At 43.3% G+C, this 22034-nt stretch overlaps 2 protein-coding genes across 4 annotated transcripts in view; both read right to left on the bottom strand.

Annotated features, from left to right (window-relative positions):
- Window positions 1-791: 791 nt before the first annotated feature.
- Window positions 792-13557, bottom strand: LOC134408011 (B-cell receptor CD22-like). Of its 3 annotated transcripts, none has more exons than XM_063140068.1 (10): window positions 13385-13557; window positions 9800-9857; window positions 8476-8889; window positions 6656-6976; window positions 5465-5728; window positions 4562-4822; window positions 3146-3409; window positions 2159-2200; window positions 1891-2064; window positions 792-1082 (listed from the first exon to the last, which is right to left on the bottom strand). In XM_063140068.1, exons 2-10 carry the CDS (start codon window positions 9831-9833, stop codon window positions 985-987), a joined length of 1872 nt encoding a protein of 623 aa, XP_062996138.1. In that variant the 5' UTR covers window positions 9834-9857; window positions 13385-13557; the 3' UTR covers window positions 792-984. The 3 variants fall into 3 exon arrangements, with proteins under 3 accessions (XP_062996138.1, XP_062996139.1, XP_062996140.1); XM_063140069.1 differs by lacking the exon at window positions 13385-13557 and adding an exon at window positions 10013-10045; XM_063140070.1 differs by lacking the exons at window positions 792-1082; window positions 2159-2200 and having other exon boundaries at window positions 1995-2064.
- Window positions 13558-20817: 7260 nt separating this feature from the next.
- Window positions 20818-22034, bottom strand: part of LOC134408094 (B-cell receptor CD22-like) — a 28358-nt gene continuing 27141 nt past the window's right edge. Inside the window, exon 14 of the mRNA XM_063140182.1 lies at window positions 20818-21701. Coding sequence (XP_062996252.1) covers window positions 21650-21701 — 52 coding nt within the window. The 3' untranslated portion in view covers window positions 20818-21649. The remainder of the gene's footprint in view (window positions 21702-22034) is intronic.

The following is a 22034-nucleotide window of genomic DNA, read 5'->3' as shown; positions in this document are numbered from 1 at the left end:
AAGGTTGAGGGGAGACATGATAGCTGCGTGGTTTTTATTCTGGTTGTGCTTTTTATATTGTATTGTGTATTTGTGCTTTTAGCCTGTTGATTGTCTTGCTATGATTTTAATTTTTGTGAACCGCCCAGAGAGCGTCGGCTATTGGGCGTTATAGAAATGTAATAAATAAATAAATAAAATACTTGAAAGGCTGTCACCCAGAGGAGGGCCAGGGTCTCTTCTTGATTATTCCAGAGTGCAGGACATGGAATAATGGGCTCAAGTTACAGGAAGCCAAATTCTGACTAGACATCAGGAAAACTGTCCTGATGGTTAAAGCAGTACGACAATGGAACCAATGACCTAAGGAGGTTGTGGGCTCCCCCACACTAGAAGCATTCAAGAGGCAGCTGGACATCCATCTGTCAGATATGCTTTAAGGTGGATTCCTGCACTGAGCAAGGATGTGGACTTAATGGCATTATAGGCCCCTTCCAGTTCTACTGCTCTATGACTCTATAATTTTTACAAAGTTGTTTTTAAAGTAGTTTTTTAAAGTTGTTATAGCAGTTTTAAATGTATATTTATATTGTATGTTTTTGTGGTTTTTAATATTCCTCTTAAGTGTCTTAATCTTATGTAAACTGTCCAGAGAGCTTTGGCTATGGGGTGGTACAAATGCAATAAATGAAAATAAATAAATAAAGTGATCTGAGGTGTGGTCACTTAACTATTCTTCCTCCTCAAAAGCATTTTGAAGCAAAAAGAAAGGAATATTAATCAGTCCTGATTTAACTTTTTAAGTCCAGGTGCTCTTTAATCACATTTTAGCAAAGAAGAATTATTTTAAAGGAGAAGGGATGTGAACGCAAGATAACATTTGAAACAAGAATGGATAGAAAGGCAGAAGAATCAAAGTGGTGCGAAAGGAGTTCAAATCCTGCTTCGCTGTCATCCTCTATGGGTTCTTCTGAGTCCTGCTCTCCCACAAAACCAGGCTTTGTTTCAGGGCTCTGATCTTTCTTGCTTTGCTCTCAGAAGCTGGTCGGTGAGCTTGACAACTTCAGAGAGTAATTCTTTGAAGCCGCTAAGAATCAGATGTTCTGGGGGAAGGGGAAGAAAAGAAAAGCTGCATTGCAAAACTGCTAACTTGAGTCGAACAAAGCAGGAACACCCAAAAAGCCACCAAGAGTAAAATCAACAACAAAAGCGGGGTACGTGAGAACATGAACATAGGTGTCCTTCAGCAAACCACCATCCACTTCTCAGCCTCAACCCACCTGCCCCCCAATGGCAATAAGGATCCTATGCATGTTTAGACAGAAAAAAGTCCTAAAGCTTCAGCAGCATTCCCCAGCATGTGTTCTGTCTAAATATGCACAGGATTGTGCCCTTACTGATCTAACTCACAGGAGTGTTGTTAGGATTACTCAATAGGGATGTGCAACTCTACCTGCACCAGGCATGGGCCCATCGCCACTGCCATCCGCTGGGTCATGGTAGGCTTTTTGGCAGCCATTGATACAATGGGTGTGTGTGTGTGTGCATTTTCAGGACCCTCTGTAAATTGAACATCCCCCTGTGCCAATGGCAGCCTTAAAGTCCCCATTGATGCAAGGATAAAGGTGAAAATGCTCCAACGGACACAGGAAGATGGAAGTGTGCAATTTGGAGGCATGGGTGGGTGGCTGATGAACACTTACTAGGGCCTCGCAAGTGCTCAGGGACATCTGTGATCAAAAGACTGAGTCTGGATGGGCAGGGGTGTGGGATCCACTAGGCTCCTGGACCAAAGCAGGAGCTCGTGACAATCTTACTTGGGACACCATGAAAGCTCAATAAAAAATGGTGGGTCTTGACACAAGCTGTTGGCTTCCAAGGTGGGGTTGCGGCGGCAGCAGTCATACTCACGGTCCCGTAGGGCCTGGGCCTGAAATTTCTCAAGGGAAGGCAGATATTCCCGCAGAACTCCAGCAGCACAGAGTGGGTGGGAATCTGACGAAAGGGGAGGCTGAGTCGGAGGCTGCGGTTCAGACTGAGGAGAAGCACACCTACAGTGTGGTAGTGGAGGCACTTGTGGGTGTTCTTGGAGGAAAAAGAAAACATTTTGGAATGCTCACAGTCCTCCAAGTTTGAAGTGAAAGAATGGAATACATTCAGATTAACTATTACTGCTTACCCTCCTGTGCTGTGGGTCTAGGCCCAGAGGTGGCCTGGGAAGCTAGAAAAAAAGAAAAGGCCACTAGGAGTCACTTGTTTTATCATGGGAAACTAGAGATGCCCACCATTAGGAAATCTAGTTCTTTTTGTTTCAACAGAGTTCCACAGCTGATATGCTTTGATTTGTGTTTGTGAGCCGAGCTGTGGGCTTTTCCTGAATTCTGAGAATTATTAGTACTTTTTCTTTTTGGCAGCTTTTGCAATTTGCACAAATTTCTGAAAAATCTATGCAAACATCTGAGCTACGTACATGAATTCAGCTGTAATTTATACAAATTTGGCTGTAATTTGCTCAAATGACTCAGAAATGTGTGCAAATTGGCCTGTACAAATTGCTCAGAAATTTGCCCAAATTCCAATGCTTTCAACGAAAATGTATAAAATGTCCAGAAAATCCATGAACTGGCCCAACTTGCTGCAGACCAAGTCCAGCAATGAGAACCAGAATGAAGTTCGGGAAGCCAAACATAAGAAAACACATCAAACTCAGCCCCCCAAATGGATTTCTCTGCCAAAATATATTGATCCATCTCTACTGTGTGCGTTGGGGTGGGTTAGTGGGGGAAGAGCTTCTAGTCTTTAATGTGGCAAGGATAGATTTGAATGGCCCAAAGCAGATGCTATGGTAAATCTGCAACTGCCATTGAAAACTGCAATCATAAGTCTGGCCTCCTTTCACCTATGTAAAGACTTACAGAACTTATCTATTCTCTGATGTCATGATGCTCTGTATTTCCACCCAGCCAGCCACCACTAAGATCAGCCAGTGATGTTGACTGGGGACAGGCAAATCCAGAGAGCTGTGGCATCAAAATGGAGACCAGTAATATGGCTGCCATTTTAGGCAACTATTGTAGATTTACCATAAAGTCCACTTTGGGCCAAAGATGCTTGGACTGTATCATCAGCCTCTCTCTCTCCGGCATTCTCTCATTCTCTTACTTACATGGCACAATCAGCTTGAAGGTTGAAGAGCGTGAATTGCCCACTGTGTTTTTGGCTTCACAATGGTAGTTGCCAGAATTGTTTGGAGTCACTTCTTGGATGTTCAGCACATCCTCTGTAGAGACCACCTGTGTCTGATCTTTGTACCAGGAGTAGGTGAGTTGATCAGGGTTTGCTGCCCCCACTTCACATTTCAGCCGAACAATGGAGCCTTCATTGATTAACCCCTCTGGCTCTTGCACAATTTTGACTCCATTGGGGGCAACTTCAGGAAGAGAGGACAAAGACAATAATATCATATGGAGATACACCCTTTGTCACCTAGATGTGCATCTAGGTGGCATCTGTGAGGGTGCCCACTTTCAAGTTTGTATCTGAAAAACTGTCAGAGTAAATCACATTTCTGAAAATAGGGTGTAGGATTTTCAAAAATTCTCCAAAAATCACTGGAGCCTCGGATTTGCTACCAACTGGGCATGAAGGTAGATACATGGATAAGTTCTCATGGTGGTGATTTTGAGGTTTCTAACATTTACAGTGACGGAGGTATTGAAAGGGGTGTGAATTGGGGTTAGGGGGTGATACTTAAAAGAGGAAAAATCGTGAAAAATCAGGCATGCTCAGATTGGCTTGAAACTTGCCATGAATGTGGATCTAGGTGGAATCTGTAAGGGTGCCCATTTGCAAGTTTGTATCTGGAAAACTGTCAGAGTAAATCCCATTTCTGAAAATGGCATGTGGGATTTTCAAAAATTCCTCCAAAATCACTGGAGCCTCGGATTTCCTTTCAACTGGGCATGAAAGTGAATACATGGATAAGCTCTCATGGTGGTGATTTTGAGGTTTCTAATTTTAACAGAGAAAAAGTTATAGGCATTTGGATTTCAATGCAATTCTATGGGGGGAAAACGGAGCTCCGATTCGGACTCGGAGCTCCACAGTGAAACGGAGCGGACCATAGGCGGATCAACAAGGGACGGAGTGGACCCTATCTGGAATTTGCAGATCAGGATCTGGAGCGGATTGGGGGGTCCGTGCACAGCCCTACTAATTACCCAGTCCATTGTGGTTGTAATGTTGTCTGAACCCCAGTGTCATAGCCTGTTTGTGAGGGAAACAAATTTCAAATAACCCACACATGCTTGTAGGGTTATCTGAGAGTTGTTTCCTCCTCAGACAAGCCATGCCACCAAGGTTTGAATGACACAACAAGCTGAACCCTTGCAAGCAATTAGGAAAATGTCTCCCGGCATGCACCTGGGGTTAAAGCAAGCCACCGTGGCTTATTCAAGACACTGCGGCTTGTTTTGATAGTGTGCATCTCATTCTCTTTTAGTTTTTGCAGCAGGCATATGAGTGGTCAAAACACAGTGACTCCCACCCCCTGGCCAATCCCAGAATCGATATATTTACTTACAATGAACATCCAGTGTGACAGGTGTAGATTTTGATGTGCCAATGAGGTTCTGGGCTTCACAATAGTAGGTGCCGGAATTGCTGGCTTTGATATAAGAAAATAGCACCTCCTTCTGTTTTATAAATAGCAGCTCATTGTCTTTATACCACGTGTAATTCTGAATAGGTGGATTTCCTTGAGAAAAGCATCGCAAAGTGACACTGTTCCCTTCCGTTATCTTCCACCGGGGCACCTGCTGAACTTCAGTATTCTCGGGTGGATCTGGAGGAGAGATATTGGCACAGAAATAGGGACTGGTGTTTTGGTGATATCATTCCAGGCATCAGGTGGGCATTTCCCACTAGGCTAAGAACAAAAGCAATTGCATGATGTTTGAAGGCAACAACTAAGGGATGTGATTTTGTCAGCCCCACCATTAGAGAGGTGAGCACTGGTGCAGATAGGCAAATGTAGACTGTGAACCTTGGGATCTTATGGGTCCTCCTATCTAGATGGTGATGTGAATTAGTATTATGTCACTTCCTTCACAATGTGGCAAGCCAACACTGCTGTGTTAGGGAGTCCTCCTGGTCATTCTGCTGAACATAGGTTGCTCCTCTGCTCCAAAGTCCTGTGTGGATAGGACCATTGAATGTGAGTCAGCCCACATCTGGTGAGATTTCAGGATCCCATTAAAGGCAAAAAGTATTAAAATGGCTGACTACTTCCATCATTAGATGGTTACTTGGCATGACTACTGCATGACTAGCAGAAGAGAAAACATGTTCTATACTGTCATGTATGACAACATTCTCAGAAGACCAAGGGAATGAAAGATCATACATCTTAGCAGAGATAACCTGAGAATGGTAATTCTCACATTCATGCGACCATCTACTGCACCACCCTCATGAACAAACTCACATTGCACATCAATGTCCAGTTCTTCTGACTGGCTGCTTCCAATTCCATTTACAGGTTGACATTTATAACTACCAGAATGCTGACGACTCACAGGGTTGAATTCAATTTTATTTGAGTAATATTGTATCGGCTGATGGTCCTTATACCAATTGTGTTCATAAACAGCTGGGTAACTGCTGTTGAATATGCACTCTAATGAGAGTTTCATTCCTTCTTGGACTGTCATCCCAGGAGTAGCTTTCAACTTAACTCCTTTCGGGGCATCTGAAACAATTGAAAATTCACAATTAAAAGCAACGAATACAACAAAAAAAACTCAGTCAAGCCAGGAGCAGCCAGAATGAGTTTCAGGAAATCAAATAGGGGTTCTCTCACTCATCTCAGTTAGCCCCTGCCCACCAACCCAGTTTTAACATTACATTTGCACTTAGCTTGGTATGCAAATAATATATATATATATTATATGCCTATTTTGTCCAGTGTGGAGAGCTGCTCAATTCTTATGCCTAGGTGTGTGTGTGTTTAGTGTGTGTGTTTTAATGGAAGTGGTGGTCTGATTTTTCCTTCACCGTGACCTCCATTTATTTTAAAGTTCTCAACAGTGCCTGAAGTCAGTTATGGGTTGGGTGGAGGCTAACAAATTAATACAGACAAGACTGAGGTGCACCTGATCAATAGAATACCTAATTAAGGAAAAGGAATTCAACCTGTGCCAGACAGAGTAGCATTGTTCTTGAAAACATCTAGTGTGGATGTTCCTTGTATAAAACAGAAAATGTTGGTCTTAGGTAACTGCAATTTTTGTGAACTGTCCAGACAGTTTTCACTATTGCATAGCATAGAAATGCAATAAATAAATAAATAATGGTTGTGAATATATTATAGCAACACTTACCATCCCAATCAAGGACATTACTTTGAACTGAACTGGTTGCATACATATATACACAAACTTTGATTTTTATATAAATATGCACACTCTTATACCTTGATGCCCACAAGACCCAGAACTTCCTGTAGGGCTGCAATCCTGTTCACATTTAACTGGAAGTAAGTACCCATTGAAAACAGTGGGACCTGAGTAAACATGCACTGGAAAGCACCAGCTGCCTATTTTTCTCAGCACACACAGCCTTCTTTTCAGACATCCACAAAGTGCCCAGTTCCATCCATCCCCCATGGCACACTCACGTTTCACATTCAGTGGCATGCTTCCCTGGGATACCTCTGACCCATCCTGGTTGTTCAGGGAGCACTTCAGTGTTTTCCCGTGGTCCTCCCAAGTTGGCACAAAGACAAGAACAGTCTTTATCATTCTGTTTTGAAATGTCATTTTTTGTGAAGCCAAATGATCCTCTTCTAAGCCTTGGAAGGTCAGCTGCAGTGGCTGGTCAAGGCAATGGTAAGTCACTGAGCAGTCCACTTTAGCTTTCTTCTGTTCTTCAAAGACTTGGGTCCTTTGGAAATAGGATCTGTGAATGAAAGTTTCCATCTTGGGTAGTGGAGGTGACTCTGGAGCCCAAAAAGAGGAAATAGGAGGCCATTGTTAACTGAAAATGCTAAAAGAAATCTGGTCTTGTTCTGGTTAAGTTCAGTAAAAAAAAAAAAGACCTTGGCTACACATCCAAAAATGTCAGAAATTCCTCCATATCTAGACCTAACCTACGTATTCTTTGTTATGACATATTCTTTGGCCCAGTAATATGGATGGGTGAAAATTTCATTTCAGTTTGGTTTTGATAGGAATTTAACAACAATGAAGAAATTCTGCATATTCAGATTTTTTAAAAAAATCACCACCACAACAACAACAACTTGAGTTATATATTTTTAAAGAAGATGTATGGGAGTGAAACCAAAACTGCATCTTGATTACATGTAAGTGAGAGATGTGTTTCAGTTCTGTTTTGGTAAGAATTTAAGAAATTCCCAAAGTTCTTCATATTTGAAAGAGAAAGAACTTGAGATGTTAAACATTCAAAAGCAAGAGAAAGTGAAACTGATAGATTTGCCCATCGCAACCAGGAGCTATAGGAAATTTGGTTCTTTCATTCCACAGTGATGAATAGTGGACTTTTTTTCCACTTGAACACCGTACTCCCCCTCCCTGAATAAGAGGACACTGACTGTGGGGGAGAAGCTGGAGGTACTCCTGGTGCAGACTAACCTCTTCTCATCTGCTTTGTAAGGAACCCATTTTTCCTTGGCAGCAGGGACATAGATCTCAAGCTCAATGTATTCTTAAAACATTTGCTTCACCAGCATTTTTAAATTTTATTTTAAAAGTACTGTCTGACTTTCAGACCATTTAAAGATCACAATTCCTTAAATGCTTAGGGTCTCTATAGTCCCAGAGTTAAGTCAAAAACAATTCATAAGTTAACTCTCAGTTGTTTAACTGCCCAAATAATCCAGATTGACCAGGCTTGGGCATCACTCCTAGGGACAGGGCAATTGTAGGTTGCTAAATGAAAGCAGAAGTGAGGAGCGCACCAGAGTTAGTGCACTTGGTCACACCCATGCATGCCTGACAACCCATGGATTAAAACAATCCATCAGATTTTGTGACATCCAAACCTGTGCAGTACACAGTGCAAGGTGTGAACGGCATATTAATAGAAAAATGTAGCAAGGTGCAGCGGCAGTAAGACAGGACATCTTAAGTGAATTGAATTAGTCACAATGTATAAGAAACTGGAAAGGACTCTATGGATGTTCTTTAATCAACAGCCTGCAAATTTTTGCTTATCCACTGCCATTAAAGTAGAGTTAAATCAGCCTACTGTTGCTCTGGAGGACTCTCTCTCTCTCTCTCTCTCTCTCTCTCTCTCTCTCTCTCTCTTCCTGAAATTTAGAAGATGATCAGCAATAACAGCCAGGCGTAATTTGTCAAGGAAAGGTTGCTGGTTCAGTCCTTGCTGTTCACACTCTGATATGAAAGTTTTTTTGTCCTAACTAAAGAACCACTATGTACAAAACTCAGAACAAAATCTAACCTGCCAAAGTCTTACCTTCAACTGTAACAGTAGCATGTAGAAACCACTTATATTTCAGGTCTGCAGCTGTACCATAAAGCCGTGCCCCATATCTGCCAGTGTCATTTTTCTGCAGTTGGGAGATCTTCAAGCTGCAATTTCTTTCATTTAAATCCCCTACAAATTGAATACGATGCTGAAAGTGAGGGGTAATTGGGGTGGTTCTGTTATTGGAGGTCATATTGCTCTTGTGCAACATGGTTCCGATAAAGTCTTTCAAGTCTTTATTATCATAAGTTGGCTCAAAATACCAAACTAGGGACAAGTCTATGAGCTTTTGAGATTTATACGTTCTGCTGATCGTGCATGGAATCAACACACACGATCCTTTCCAGGATTGCAGAGACCTCTGGCTTATGATCAATGGGTCTCGGAAATGACACAGGAAACCTGAAATGGAGAAGCACGTGAGATATTTCAGTCAGCTCCTCCTCTCCTGTCAGAACAATGAACAAATACTACACATACATCATAAGCCTCCAGTCCTCTCTCCCATTCACAGCAAACTAAACCTCACAATCCTTCCCCTAGGACTTCTCACCACTCTGAAGAGGGAAGCAAGTATCTATCATATATACACGCCATGACCCAGAGGATCTCAGCATTCATTGAATTCAACCAAAGAGACTTTGAACATCCATTCTTCATACATCTGTCCCCCATATATTTTGAAAGTGAAAGGAATTTTGACATTGCTTGGTGTGTAGCAAGTAGTCTGCTTTCAAAGGGGGGAATCCAACAGTCCCATTAGGCATTCATCTGCCCTCCTTTCACTTACCTCCTTTCATCCCAGTCACAATAAGACATGTTATTTTCAGTTACACCTCTTATTGTTGCCTCTTAAGTTATCCTCCAACCCATTTTTGGGGAGGGGGAGCAAATCTGCACATCTTTGTGAGGTGGAGTAAGGGCCAAACCAAATGTGACATTTATTTTGTGCCCTCAATTAACACATATACCGTTCGTTGCATGAACAGCAATCATGATGTAGCCTGAGCAGTCTTGGGAAGGGAGAGTTTACCTCTTTCTTTTTCTGCCATAATCCTGACAAAAATCAACATCCACATCAACAACATGCATTCAAACAAATAATGTCACAGTCAACTTTGGCCCTAAGTCCCATCAGGGTCAGCAGGAATGATCCCAGGTTGAACGCAGCGGAGGTTTTCGGTTTATTTTTCTGTGAGATTTCTGGAATGATCCTGGCTCCCTCTTCCCCACAAAAGAAAGAGAACAGAGGGTCTGTTCGATACAGTTCAACTTGCTTTGGCCAGCATGATGGAAAACTGTATTGCTTTACCTTGAAGAAAGAGAAGCCAAAAGAAATGCCTCATTGTGGCTTTATGCAAGTGTCAAACCTAGGAAAGAAAAGTGGATGAGCGATTAAAACCACCAAGTATTAACATCTTTAATAACAATAATAATAATAATAATAATAATAATAATAATAATAATAATGAGATGCCTTTCACCAAATTGAAAAAAGTAGGGTTTATGAAAAAGTGCTACATACGTTAAGTTGTAGCTCAGTGGGTCAAGAAATGCGTACTGCAACTTTCCTTCCAAGCCGGATTACCCAAAAATTCATCTATTTGTGCCATCCATGCACCATAGAGTCCTGGCAATTCCATCCACAGGTCAGACAGTGGTGGCACAAGAAATAATTATTGAGGAGAGCACAGAAGAGTCAAAGCACATTTGGAGGGCTGCGTGCTGAACATGTAAAAAGAGCTTTTCCTACAAGAAACCACAAGGGCACAGCAGTGGGGGTGAGCTATGGGACATTTGCCCTGACTTCTTCTCTCCACCCCCAGTACTAGTTAAATTAGGGCTGACAGTCCAGACACCCTGCATCCCCTCCATATATTTGTTGCTTAAAATATGAGAGAGAGAGAGAGAGAGAGAGAGAGAGAGAGAGAGAGAGAGAGAGAGAGAGCGAGAGCGCACATAACGCAAATATATCCCAACCAAACATTACAACATGTACATTCCACTTTGGCTGGTTGTTATTCATTTATAAATAACAAAGGATAAAACTAGGTTTCCCCCCCCCACCCCGTATAATTCTAGTAAACGTTAAGATCACTTTAATTACATGAGAGGATGTTTCCAAAAGGAAGAACAAGTAGCAGGGAGATGAAATCATGGGAGGTGGGTCTTTATTGACATGAGAAAACAAAATGGAGATCACAGGACAGAAATACATCTTGCTACACATTTCTTCCAATTCAGTTGTAGGTACTGGCTTATTGTCCAGATGTTTTTGCCTACAAGACCCATCAGCCCTGGCCAGTATAGGCAATGATGTTTGATGATGGGAGTTGCAATTTGCTCATTCTTGTTCTAATTACTCTGCGGCTGTGTGTTAATGTCTCCATGAGTACTATCTGTAAAACCTTGAGAAGCATCTTTCATTGAATACCCTACTGCCAATTTCTAGTTTCCTTCCATTTCTATTCTAGCATCAGCAATCACGGGGTATGGGTAAAAGGCTTTTCTGAAGGATTCTGTTTTGAGTACCCACAAAAACTAGGGCTGTGCATGGATCCCCTGATCTGCTCTGGATCCCAATCCACTCCTTTTGGATCTGGTCTGCTTTGCGTCAATCCACATCTGCTCTGCTCCAGATCCGGATCGGAGCTCCATTCCCCCCCATAGACTTGCATTGCTAATGTAAAATGCCTATAACTTTTTTAGTTTTCAAGTTAGAAACATCAAAATGGGCACCATGATAGCTTCTAAATAGATCCTTAGTCGTGCCAATTTTGAAAGGAATCAGATCATGCCCTGAGTTTTGGGGAATATTTAAAAGATTTCTCCCCCCCATTTACAGAAATGCACTTATCTCCATTATTTTTTAAGAAACACATATGGAACTGGGCACCATGATAGCTTCCACATAGATCCTTAGGCATGGCCACTTCGAAGGAAATCAGATCATGCCCTGATTTGGGGGGAATATTTAAAGTTAAACCTAAATCAGTATCTTCCTCTCAGGTTAACCACTTCAAAAATGAACATAGGGTTTATTGGACATGCCGTATAGGACATAATCCACTTCCACCACTGCTATCCAGTTGTCCACCCAGGCTACTGTGGTTGCCTATTTTTTATTTTACTTTGTACATTTTTTGTAAACTGCCCAGAGAGCTCCGGCTATTGGGCAGTATAGAAATGTAATAAATAAATAAATAAAATAATAAATAAATAATTTAAAACATTGGTGTGGGTTACTTTACTGGAGCAACATAAGGCTGTGTGAGTTTGCTCGCCAATCCACTCCTCACTGACCAAAGTCCTACCCAAAGACAAAGAAATACAAGTGTCTCTGGCTTAGTGTCTCCATCCAACCTTGGGATTGGATGATTATTTACATGGGGTGATCACTCAGCATGATTGGGAGATGAAGCTGTCTATCAATGCCAAAAACACCTTATTTCCCCCTCCCACTTACCCACTAAAAAAAATAATTGCAACCCAACCGCTGAACATTTTTTTCTGATAATCTACACAAATGACCCTCAAGCATCAATCTCTAAGCTCAGAAATTTTCAGGGTTCTATCTTTAAAAATAAGGAAGTTATAGGTGTTTCTTTTGCCCAATACAAATGAATGGGAAAAGACGCTCAAAATGGCGTCCAGAGCTCCGGATCGAGGCGAAGCCATCCAAAATAAGGAGAACTGCTTCCGGATTCGTTGATCGGAAACGGAGTAGAGCACAGCCCTAACAAAACCTTTCTGCCATTTACCACATGTTCCTTAGTATATGCTTTGGTTACAGGGACATATAACGTAACCAGCGTAACCATCAAGTCACTTCCAAATGGACATTTTAGATGTCACTTGAGTAATCCCACAGGTTCCATAGCTCCATGGCAGAAAACATGCTATGCATGCAGAGGAACTCAAGTTCAATCTCTGCCATCACTATGGCTTACTACGTGAACCCAGGCAGTCTACCTTGTGCACACATCTGGACAAGGCAAGTCAAATAACAAAGGATGTATTATTACACACTGAACAAATACTACATCCCCAATAAAACATCAAGGCCCACCCTGATAAGTCCTTGACAAAATAACCAAACACAACCAAGGGGCATGACTCTGTCCCTCGTATATCCAAGGATGAGTTACTTTCAAACATCACAAACCATCAGTCTCAGAGCAGCTACAAAAGGTAGCAATTGAGTTGAGCTTTTATATTGTAGTTGAGCTTTTATATTGTATTTTATATTATGGATTTATACTGTTGTTTTATACTTTGAATGTTTTTAATTTTTGTGAACCGCCCAGAGAGCTCCAGCTATTGGGTGGTATAGAAATGTAATAAATAAATAAATAAATATATACAGTAGACACTCCCAGTCTTGGTTCAGGAGACCACCAGCCTCCAGAGCAAGACTGAGTTCTTACTCCCTGAAAAAAAGCACTCTGGGGCCACAGCTAGACCTAGGGTTTATCCTGGGATTATCCAGGGTTCACCCCTGCCTGAGCACTAGATCCCCTGTGTGTCACCTAGATGAACAGGTTTGACCCTTGGACGATCCAGGGATAAACCTTAGGTCTAGCTATGGCCTGGCTTTGCCTTGTTGCAAAGCAGATTCAGCATAGCCATCTCTCCTCCGGAAGGCGAGGAAATTTACTACAACTCTCCAAGACCTACCTTAAAATCCAGGTGTGTGTAGGGGCCAGCCCATGCTAGAAATAGTGCAGGCTGTCACTCCTATCCACACGTTGATGCGATGGGATAAAGGAAAGCCAAATCATGTATGACTAGAACCCGGATCTCCCGACTCCCAGTCCAACACTCTCTAACCACTACACCACACTGGCTCTCTAGTGTAAGAGCCAGCAAAAGTTGCCAACAGATCTTTGGGGCTCACCTTATTTAGATGCTTGCAGTGCTGTCTACTAACTACTGCTGGCAACTCCTCTGTCCTTCTCAAAGCTCAACGTCTGTCATAGGGACTTTCCTCTTGCAATGCTATGTGGGAAGCATGGGATCTGAGCAGATCTGTTCACTTCCTGCTACTTCAAGCTCAGCTGCGTCTCTGTGGTTCAGGCTAGGGATGCACATTCAAGCAAACACAAGTTTGTCAAAGTTCTTCAAATTCAACCACAGAGCATATTCTATATCAGATGCCGTCTCTTTTTTATTTCTTTTTGCATGAGGATGTGTGGGTATTTCCGTGCATCCTTTTTCCAAATACATACATCGATTGGGTGCATCTTTGAAATGAACACATCCATTGATTAAAGAATGTTTGTGTGCATTTTTCAAATGTACACATGCTATCCAACTCATTTTTTTGGTCCCCAAATCACAATGCAAGTTCGGTAATGGACAGACTTCATCTGCAGACTGCGTTCAACTCCATGTTTAGACCAGAAGGCATTAATTTGATAAATCCTGATTTTAAAAAATGAACTGAAACAAGTTTCTCATACATCCTCAGTTCAGGCTGAGGGAGTTTTATGGCAGATGTTACCTGCCATGATGGTTGTAGGAGGGCAAAGGTTTAATGCATGACAGTCAACAGGGGTTTTGATTGGGAAGAAGGTTCCTCCCCAGTGAACATGCCTAATCCTCACTAGGTTGTTTGGGGAACAGGGGTCCCCACCAGTAGAGGCTGGTGGCTCCAATGCCGGTGGGGTGGTAATTCCCTTCCAGGTTTCAGTGAGAACCAGTCAGAACTCTTGATATTAGAAAAAGCCCAGCCATTGTAATGAGCAGCAGAATTATGATGGTGGGAAATCAAGTAAGAAAACCATTGCCAGGCTGCTGAATGTCAGAGGATGAGGTGTGTGGGCAAACAATCCCAGGAACAGATCTCCATTTACCCCCAGTAAAAACAAATGGATTCCATTTCCTTTTTGTTCTCAGTTGAACTATTGCATTTGGCCTCTATTCAGGTATGAGTGATTTAACTAAATTATTGACAAGTTGTATATCAGCAGTGGGAAGGCCATGGCTGCAGCCAAAATGGCCAGTCATGAAGGATCATGGGAGTTGCAGTCCCATAATTTTGAGAGGACCACATGTTTCCCACTCCTCTCATAGATATCTTCCTGGTGGAGCTTTTCATACAGGCCTGAAGCAGGATTCATCCTAGTCTAATGGGAGAGAAGGGAGATATGGATGTTGGAACACTGGAACAGAGAACAGTTAATTCACTGTGCCTGCATACTAGCCAGCAAGGCAAAGGGTCAGGGATGATGGGAACTGTAGTCCAAAACATCTGCAGGACACCAGGTTGGGGAAGCCATATTGGAAACTCATATGCAGCCCCAAGCCATTTTATATGTGACATTATTTCAGCAATGCAGTAAATTAAGTCATGTAGTACAGTTAGCCCACTAGGATTCATTTTGTTCTGCTGTTGTCTTGCTTCTGTTGTGTTTAGAGTTGCTAAGAAGCCATCCATTTACTCATGTTCCAAATAGACTGAGGCCCCAGCTAGACCTACCTGGTCTAGCACAATGGAGGGGCGAGGATCTCGTGATGCTTTTATCGTGAGATCTCCCCCACGGTTTACATGCAGCACGTGATGACCTCAGAGGGAGAGGACATCGCACCCGCCATTTTGTGTGTTTTTTTCTTAAAGGAGATGAGCATATAAGGGCTTTCTCTGCTGTGGCACCCCGGCTGTGGAATGAGCTCCCCAGAGAGGTTCACTTGGCACCTACAGTGTATTCCTTTCGTCAACAGCTGAAGACCTTTTTATTTTCTCAGCATTTTAACACTTAATTTTACTTAAATTTAAACTTTGCTGTTTTAATTCTATATTTTAACCTATATCAATTTTTGCTGTGTGGTTTTAATCCTGGTTGTGCTTTTTATATTGTATTTTGTATTCAGGTTTTTAAATTGTTGGTTGTTTTTTCTGCTTTTCATGCTTTTAATTTTTGTGAACTGCCCAGAGAGCTTCGGCTATTGGGTAGTATAAAAATGTAATAAATAAATAAAAGTAACTTTTTTATATTTTTAAGAGTTTTCCCCACTACCCCCACTCCTCGAGGGGCCAGGCCAAACCGCGACACTCGCCCACATGTTCTGTGGTCTTGGGATCAGCCCAAGACCATGGAAAAAGCAGGCTGAAAGGGTAGGGCAATATCCTGGGGAAAGAGAGGGATCATGCCTCCCTGCTCCCAGGATCCCCTGTGCATCGTGTGGACGCACAGGGATGATCCCAGGGATTGCCCCTGGATATCACCCTGTCTAGCTATGGCCTGAGAGTCCTGTCGAATGGAATTCTGTCTGTTTTCTTACTTTAGGTGGAAAAAAAGGGTTCTTGCTCACGGACAACTTTATGATCTATGGCATTTTCATACAGGAGCACATACCTCCCCCATCCAAATAAAACACAAATCCCTGCACCTATCCTTCTGAAACTTCGCAGCTTTCTTAATTAGCGTTACCTCTATGCTGTTTGTCATTTTCATAACAGTTGCCCTCCCAAAAATGTAGGGGAAGTTGTGCTGCATATTTTGGAAACTGTCAAACTTCAAAGGCTGTTCTTGCACATAATACCATGAACCTATTCATCTGAAACATGGCAGGCTTGATCAAGGCAGAATCAGCAACTATCCATGCAAATTTCATCTAGTTTTGTCAACAAATAAATAGTTTGGGGGAATTTCCTTTAAAAAAGAAGAAGTTCTAAATGTATGCAGTGCAAATACACATGCACTTATTTGTTGGAAACCTGGCAGGGATAAACGAAGGCATATTTCATCAAATTCTGTCAGATTTGTTTATGTCCAATGATTGTCTATGGGAGGCATGAAGATTTAGATTCAAGTCAAAGTGTGCAGGCTCCAAATGGGTCCATTTCTAATCAAGCTGTTTTCCAAATTACTGAATTGGGATTTGAATTGAATCTTGGGCCATAGCTAGATGGGGCGAAATCCTGGGGCGATCCCTGGGATCATCCCTGTGCATCCACACGACGCACAGGGGGTCCCAGGAGCAGGGAGGGATGATCCCTCCCTTGCCCTGGGATATGGCCCTCCCCTTCGAGCCACTTTTCCCCACAGTCTTGGGCTAATCCCGAGACCGCAGAACGTGTGTGCGGGTGTTGCGGTTTGTCCCAGTTCCTCTCAGTTACTAGAGAGGAGCTGAGACCCACACATGGGGTGCAGAGCTTCTCAGGAACTCTGTGCCCATAGGGGGTGGGGGATGGGGAAATTAATTTAAAATAAAAAAAACCTACCTTATATTCTTCTACTTTAACAACAACAACAAAAAGCAGCCATGACGTCCTCTCCCTCCGAGGCCGTCGCAAACAGAGAGGGAGATCTCATGATAAAAATATCACAAGATCCTCACCCATCCATCATGCTAAACCAGTAGGTCTAGCTGAGGCCTTGGTTTATACTTGTGTGTTTTCTTATCTGGAAATGTCCTGGTTCTAATCCAACTTTTGCTATGATTTTGAAGTTCTGTTATTAGTTGCTTCCCCCACCCCCATATTGTAACTTGCTGATCAAAGCATATATAAATTACAAATTAAGCACTTGTACTGATATTCCTAACTAAACACAAATTTCGCTAAACAAAGCATCTTACTGAATGTCTTCCTTCCTCTCTGATTCCAGTAAACAACACTTCCTCCCTTGACTGCTTTTGTACTAGCAGGCAGCATTTGTTAATCAGATGCCTGAAAATACTGGAAAATGGGGATGTCCCACAATATAGTTGCTGACTCCAGTCTATTTTCACTTTCTGATCAGATGTGCCAGTGCCAGGGGAAAGTCGCATGTGACCTGGATGATGTTGCACAGACTGCAACTCCAGATATCGTTTTTGTTTTACAAAAAGCAACCTGGAAGTGGAGGGAAGGAAAGAGAGATTTGGATTGAGTGTATTGTGAAGAGGTAGAAAGCATTCAGGCCTTTGCTCTACGTTCATTCACCAAATTAAGACACACCTCTCCAAAGCTGTGATGAGCCCTGGATGGAGAGAAAAAACAACAGCATACATTCTCAAGAGCTCAAGGCTGCATGTTATCTACCTGTAGCTAGTAGCAACCCTGGAGGTGAGAGGAGTTGGATCAGGGCCAATGTTAGGGCCAAGGGTTAGACCCTGTACCCCAACCCAAATCCCTCTGCTCAATAGTTGTTTTTTTCCACCTAAGGTAAGAAAACTGACAAATAAGTGCAAGTGTATTTGCACTGCATACATTTAGGGCTTTGCTAGACCTGCCGGGATAAGCCGGCAGGGGGGCGGGGCTACAGCGCACTAAGTTTAACGCGCGCCGCCCAGCCTCCTAGATGGCCGACCCGCAGGGACGATGGAAGCCCTGCAGCGTCAGCCATGTTTTTTGTTTTTTTTAAAGGGGCCATGTGGGGACCGAAGCCGCCGGAGAAGGTAAGGTTTTTTTTATTTAATCCCCCCATCCGCCCCCCTCGCCGTCTCCTTCGTCGCCCTCCGCCTTCCCCTCACCATCTCCTTCGTCGCCCTCCGCCATCCCCTCACCATCTCCTTCGTCGCCCTCCGCCATCCCCTCACCATCTCCTTCGTCGCCCTCCGCCATCCCCTCGCCGTCTCTTTCGTCGCCCTCCGCCATCCCCTCACCATCTCCTTCGTCGCCCTCCGCCATCCCCTCACCATCTCCTTCGTCGCCCTCCGCCATCCCCTCACCATCTCCTTCGTCGCCCTCTGCCATCCCCTCACCATCTCCTTCGTCGTCCTCTGCCATCTCCCCCCCCAGATCACCCACTCCCTGGCACAATGGGCACAGCGCTCTTATGAGCACTGTGCCAGGTCTGTGGCTTTTCGCAGCTACTCGTAAGCGAGTAGCCGCAAAAAGCCGCGGACGTTCCCACACGTTTCGCAGCTCCGGCCTGAGGCCGGGGCTGCGAAAAAGGCACGCCATAAGCGACTTTGCTTATGGTGCGTTGGAGGAGGCCTCACTGTGGCCTTGGCCCGGATTCCCATGTGCGTCATCTGGACGCACAGCAGGGAAACCGGGTCTCAAGGCGCGCTAAGGCCTCGTCTAGGAAGGCCCTTAGAACTTCTTCTTTTTTAAAGGAAATTCCCCCAAACTATTTATTTGTTGGCAAAACTAGATGAAATTTGCATGGATAGTTGCTGCTTCTGCCTTGATCAAGCCTGCCATGTTTCAGATGAATAGGTTCATGGTATTATGTGCAAGAACAGCCTTTGAAGTTTGACAGTTTCCAACAAATTGTCAGTTACTTATTATTATATTTTACCAATATTCAGGGACAGGGAGGAGGAGGCCCCATTTAGCTCTTCTTCCTCACACACCTTCTTTCATCTCTGTTGGTACTGTAGCACGTAGCTCAGGCACCAAACAGCACACTATTCAAGGCCATTTTATTGATGTTGTTGCTTAAAGAGTGCGAAAATTGGACACTTTTGTATTGAAAGGAAAGCAAGCATGGTGTGTCTCCTGGAAGGGGAAAATCATTTGGTCCTGTATGACCTAGGCTTCCATTTTTTTCAAGAGAACACAAATCTTTCCAGGGAGCTCTGACATCACTGTGTGTCTGGGAAGATGCATTTATTTTTATTCAATTTATGAGTCACCCTCTAGCCAAAGCTCTCAAACCAAACACAATGTACTGACATTGTGACCCTGTGGGGAAGAAGAAAGAGCAAGTGGACAGGAGCAGGCAGAGGAAGCCTGCTCCAATTGGATTCCCTTCCTTGGGGAGCAGGACAATCCCATTAGCCCTGTTCCCGGTCTACTCATTCTCATTCTTTCTCTCTCTCTCTCTCTTTTCCCTCTTCCCTCCTGAACTCCTTTTCCTTGTGTGTCATGACTTTTTTTAGATTGTAAGCCTAAGGGCAGGGACTGTCTTCTTTGCTAATTGATTGTAAGCTGCTCCGAGAGCCTTTTTTGGCTGGCGAGTTTGGTAAAAATATGATAGATAAATAAATAAATAAATAAACCAATAACGTAATCAACGTCACTTAAAAGAAAAAGAAAGAATGTCAAATTATGTCAAAGCAGCACCGACAATAATTTAAAAATAGTTCTAAAGGGAGAGATAAATAATATCAACACCATTAAAACATGGAGAAGGGCTGTTTTAAAATGTGGCTTTTAGCATATTGTTAAAAGTGAACCAGGCAGCAGCTGAAAACTAACGGCCTCAAATAATTTTTTTAAAAAAAGATCTCGGTACTGGAAAGTCAACAGAGATGAGGGAAAAGGAAGAGGAAGAACTGGGGATGATTAAAAGTGTGAAGAATCATGGGCCGTTAAAGGAAAGGAGCAGATTTCTTAAGGGCCAAAGTGTGGTAGTGGAAAAGGCCGTGAATGAGAATGAATCTTACAACAAGATATAACACTGTCTGCAAAACTGGGACTATTGATTCTAATACACAAGGAAGACATACAGAGCTCCTGATTTTCTTCTGGACAGCAGCCGGGTTGGACATAGCTGCTAACTGGAAATCTGCAAATGAAATTGGGATCTTGCACTAATAGAGAAACTCACTAAACAGCTTCAGATACGAAGAGGCCAAGTAGAAATTGACAATTTTTTATGTGGAATATGGTATCCGTTTATTGAATTTCCTAATACTGAGAAGAATACAGGACAACCTTGTCATGGGCATCTAGCTGGGGTTCAAGACTGGGTCATTTCTCACTGGCTTGCCCCCCTGGACACCAGTCTGGGCCCCCTCCCCACATGTGAATTGATTTCTTTAAAGTCTTTCTGATCACTCAGAATCTCTGTTTGGTACAAGGAAGATTTTGTAGAAAATGGCAGCTCAGATAATGGAGGCTTGTCCTTTTACGTAAAGGACCCTTTATTGTAAATAGCAGCCCTAAACAGGACCATTTCTGCAACGTTACAGGAGTTAAGTGGACTAAATAGTCTAAATGATCCAAATTTGTCAGTAATGTTGCACAAATGGGCCTATTTATGGCTGCTGTTTTCGCAAAAAGGCCCTTTAGGTAAAGGATGAGCTTCCATAAAATGGCAGCTCGGCGGAGGAGCAAGATGCTGCACGCTGCTTGCTGGGCATTCACGGACCACCTGGCGGCTCACCACATGCAGCGAACAGGGGGTGAGGGTCTGGCAAGTGGTGCGGGAAGGGTGAATTCAGTCATCTCTTTGGCAGCCTCCTAAGGCACACAGAACTCTATGGCAGGGTCTGTTGGAATGATGAATTACAACTTTATCAGATCCTGAGTGATCAGAAAGGCTGTAAAGAAATTCACTCACATGTGGTCTGTTTGGATTTGTTACTGTTCATTGTCACTTTGAAAAAGTCAATAAAAAAGCATCTTGTGAGAGACAGAGGTCAGTAAATAAAGAGACGACACACAGAACATTGGGTTTAAACAGGGCCACATTTTATTAAAGATCTGCAAAGGGGAAACCTAAAGGGGCATCCAGTCTGGCCTGGTTTTCAGACCTTTCTGAGTAGGGTGAGCTATTCATGTCCCATGAGTTGGTGCTGTACAATTCGCCCTCCCGCAGGCTGCCCCTTTTGGGGTAGGGAGACCTTCCAGTGTCACCCCCAACCCAGGCCACAAGGCTCAAGGTGGGTGAGAAAGGTTGGCCTCAGAGGTAACCCTTATCTCCAAGCCCGGCCACAGGGCTCAACGCTGGAAGCCCTCACCACTGCAGCAGTGCCTGTGAATGCTCACCATTACAAAATCCCTCTGGATGCCCGTTCCTTCCTGCCTATCATCAAATGTGACCAAATTTATAAGCAACACCAAATCAACCTATTTATACTCCCAGGCTGTCTTACAGTGTGGAGTAGGCGAAAAAAACCTCATGAACAATTTAGAACATGAGCAAAAAATTCCTACTCGGCCCCGAATGGTGACCAGAGAACTCACACTGCACACAGGGAGGGAGGGAGCCAAGCAAACAAGAAGGAAAGTGGGAGGGGTAAGTGCCTCTTTATAGGCCAGCGTTATACCCCTCTCCACTTGATGGCACCACCTGCTCAGAGCCAATAGCAGGAGGGCTCATCTCTATTCTTCCCCCCGCTCACAAATGCTTCCCCACCCCCAGGCTGTGCCGGGCGTGGCAGAATGGCCCTTACAATACATGCATGCACACACACACACACACACACACACACACACTCAAATGTTAAAGTCAATGAAAGACATATATTCAGACTAACTATTACTGCTTACGACACGAAACTATGAAGTCCTTGCCAAGATGTAACAGAGACCAAGACCGTTTGATGGGGATCTAGAAAAAAAAGAAAATGACACGGTCAGTCATTTGACTTACAGCCCAGCCCCTTTGGGTTATATGCTCTTCAAAAGTCCAACCCAAATTTCAAAAGGAAATGGTTGGTTTTTCTTCTAAAATAGGGTGACCATATAGAAAGGAGGACAGGGCTCCTGTATCTTTAACAGATGTGCAGAAAAGGGAATTTTAGCAGGTGTTCTTTGTATGCATGCAACACCTGGTGAAATCCCCTTTTCATCACAACAGTTAAAGCTGCAGGAGCCCTGCCTACTTGATCAGATACAAAAGAGGGCAGGGCTCTTGTAGCTTTAACTGTTGTAATGAAGAGGG

Source organism: Elgaria multicarinata, chromosome 13 (genome assembly GCF_023053635.1).
Source record: "Elgaria multicarinata webbii isolate HBS135686 ecotype San Diego chromosome 13, rElgMul1.1.pri, whole genome shotgun sequence".
Classification (NCBI taxonomy): domain Eukaryota; kingdom Metazoa; phylum Chordata; class Lepidosauria; order Squamata; family Anguidae; genus Elgaria; species Elgaria multicarinata.
This window is presented reverse-complemented; position numbering and strand designations above follow the sequence as displayed.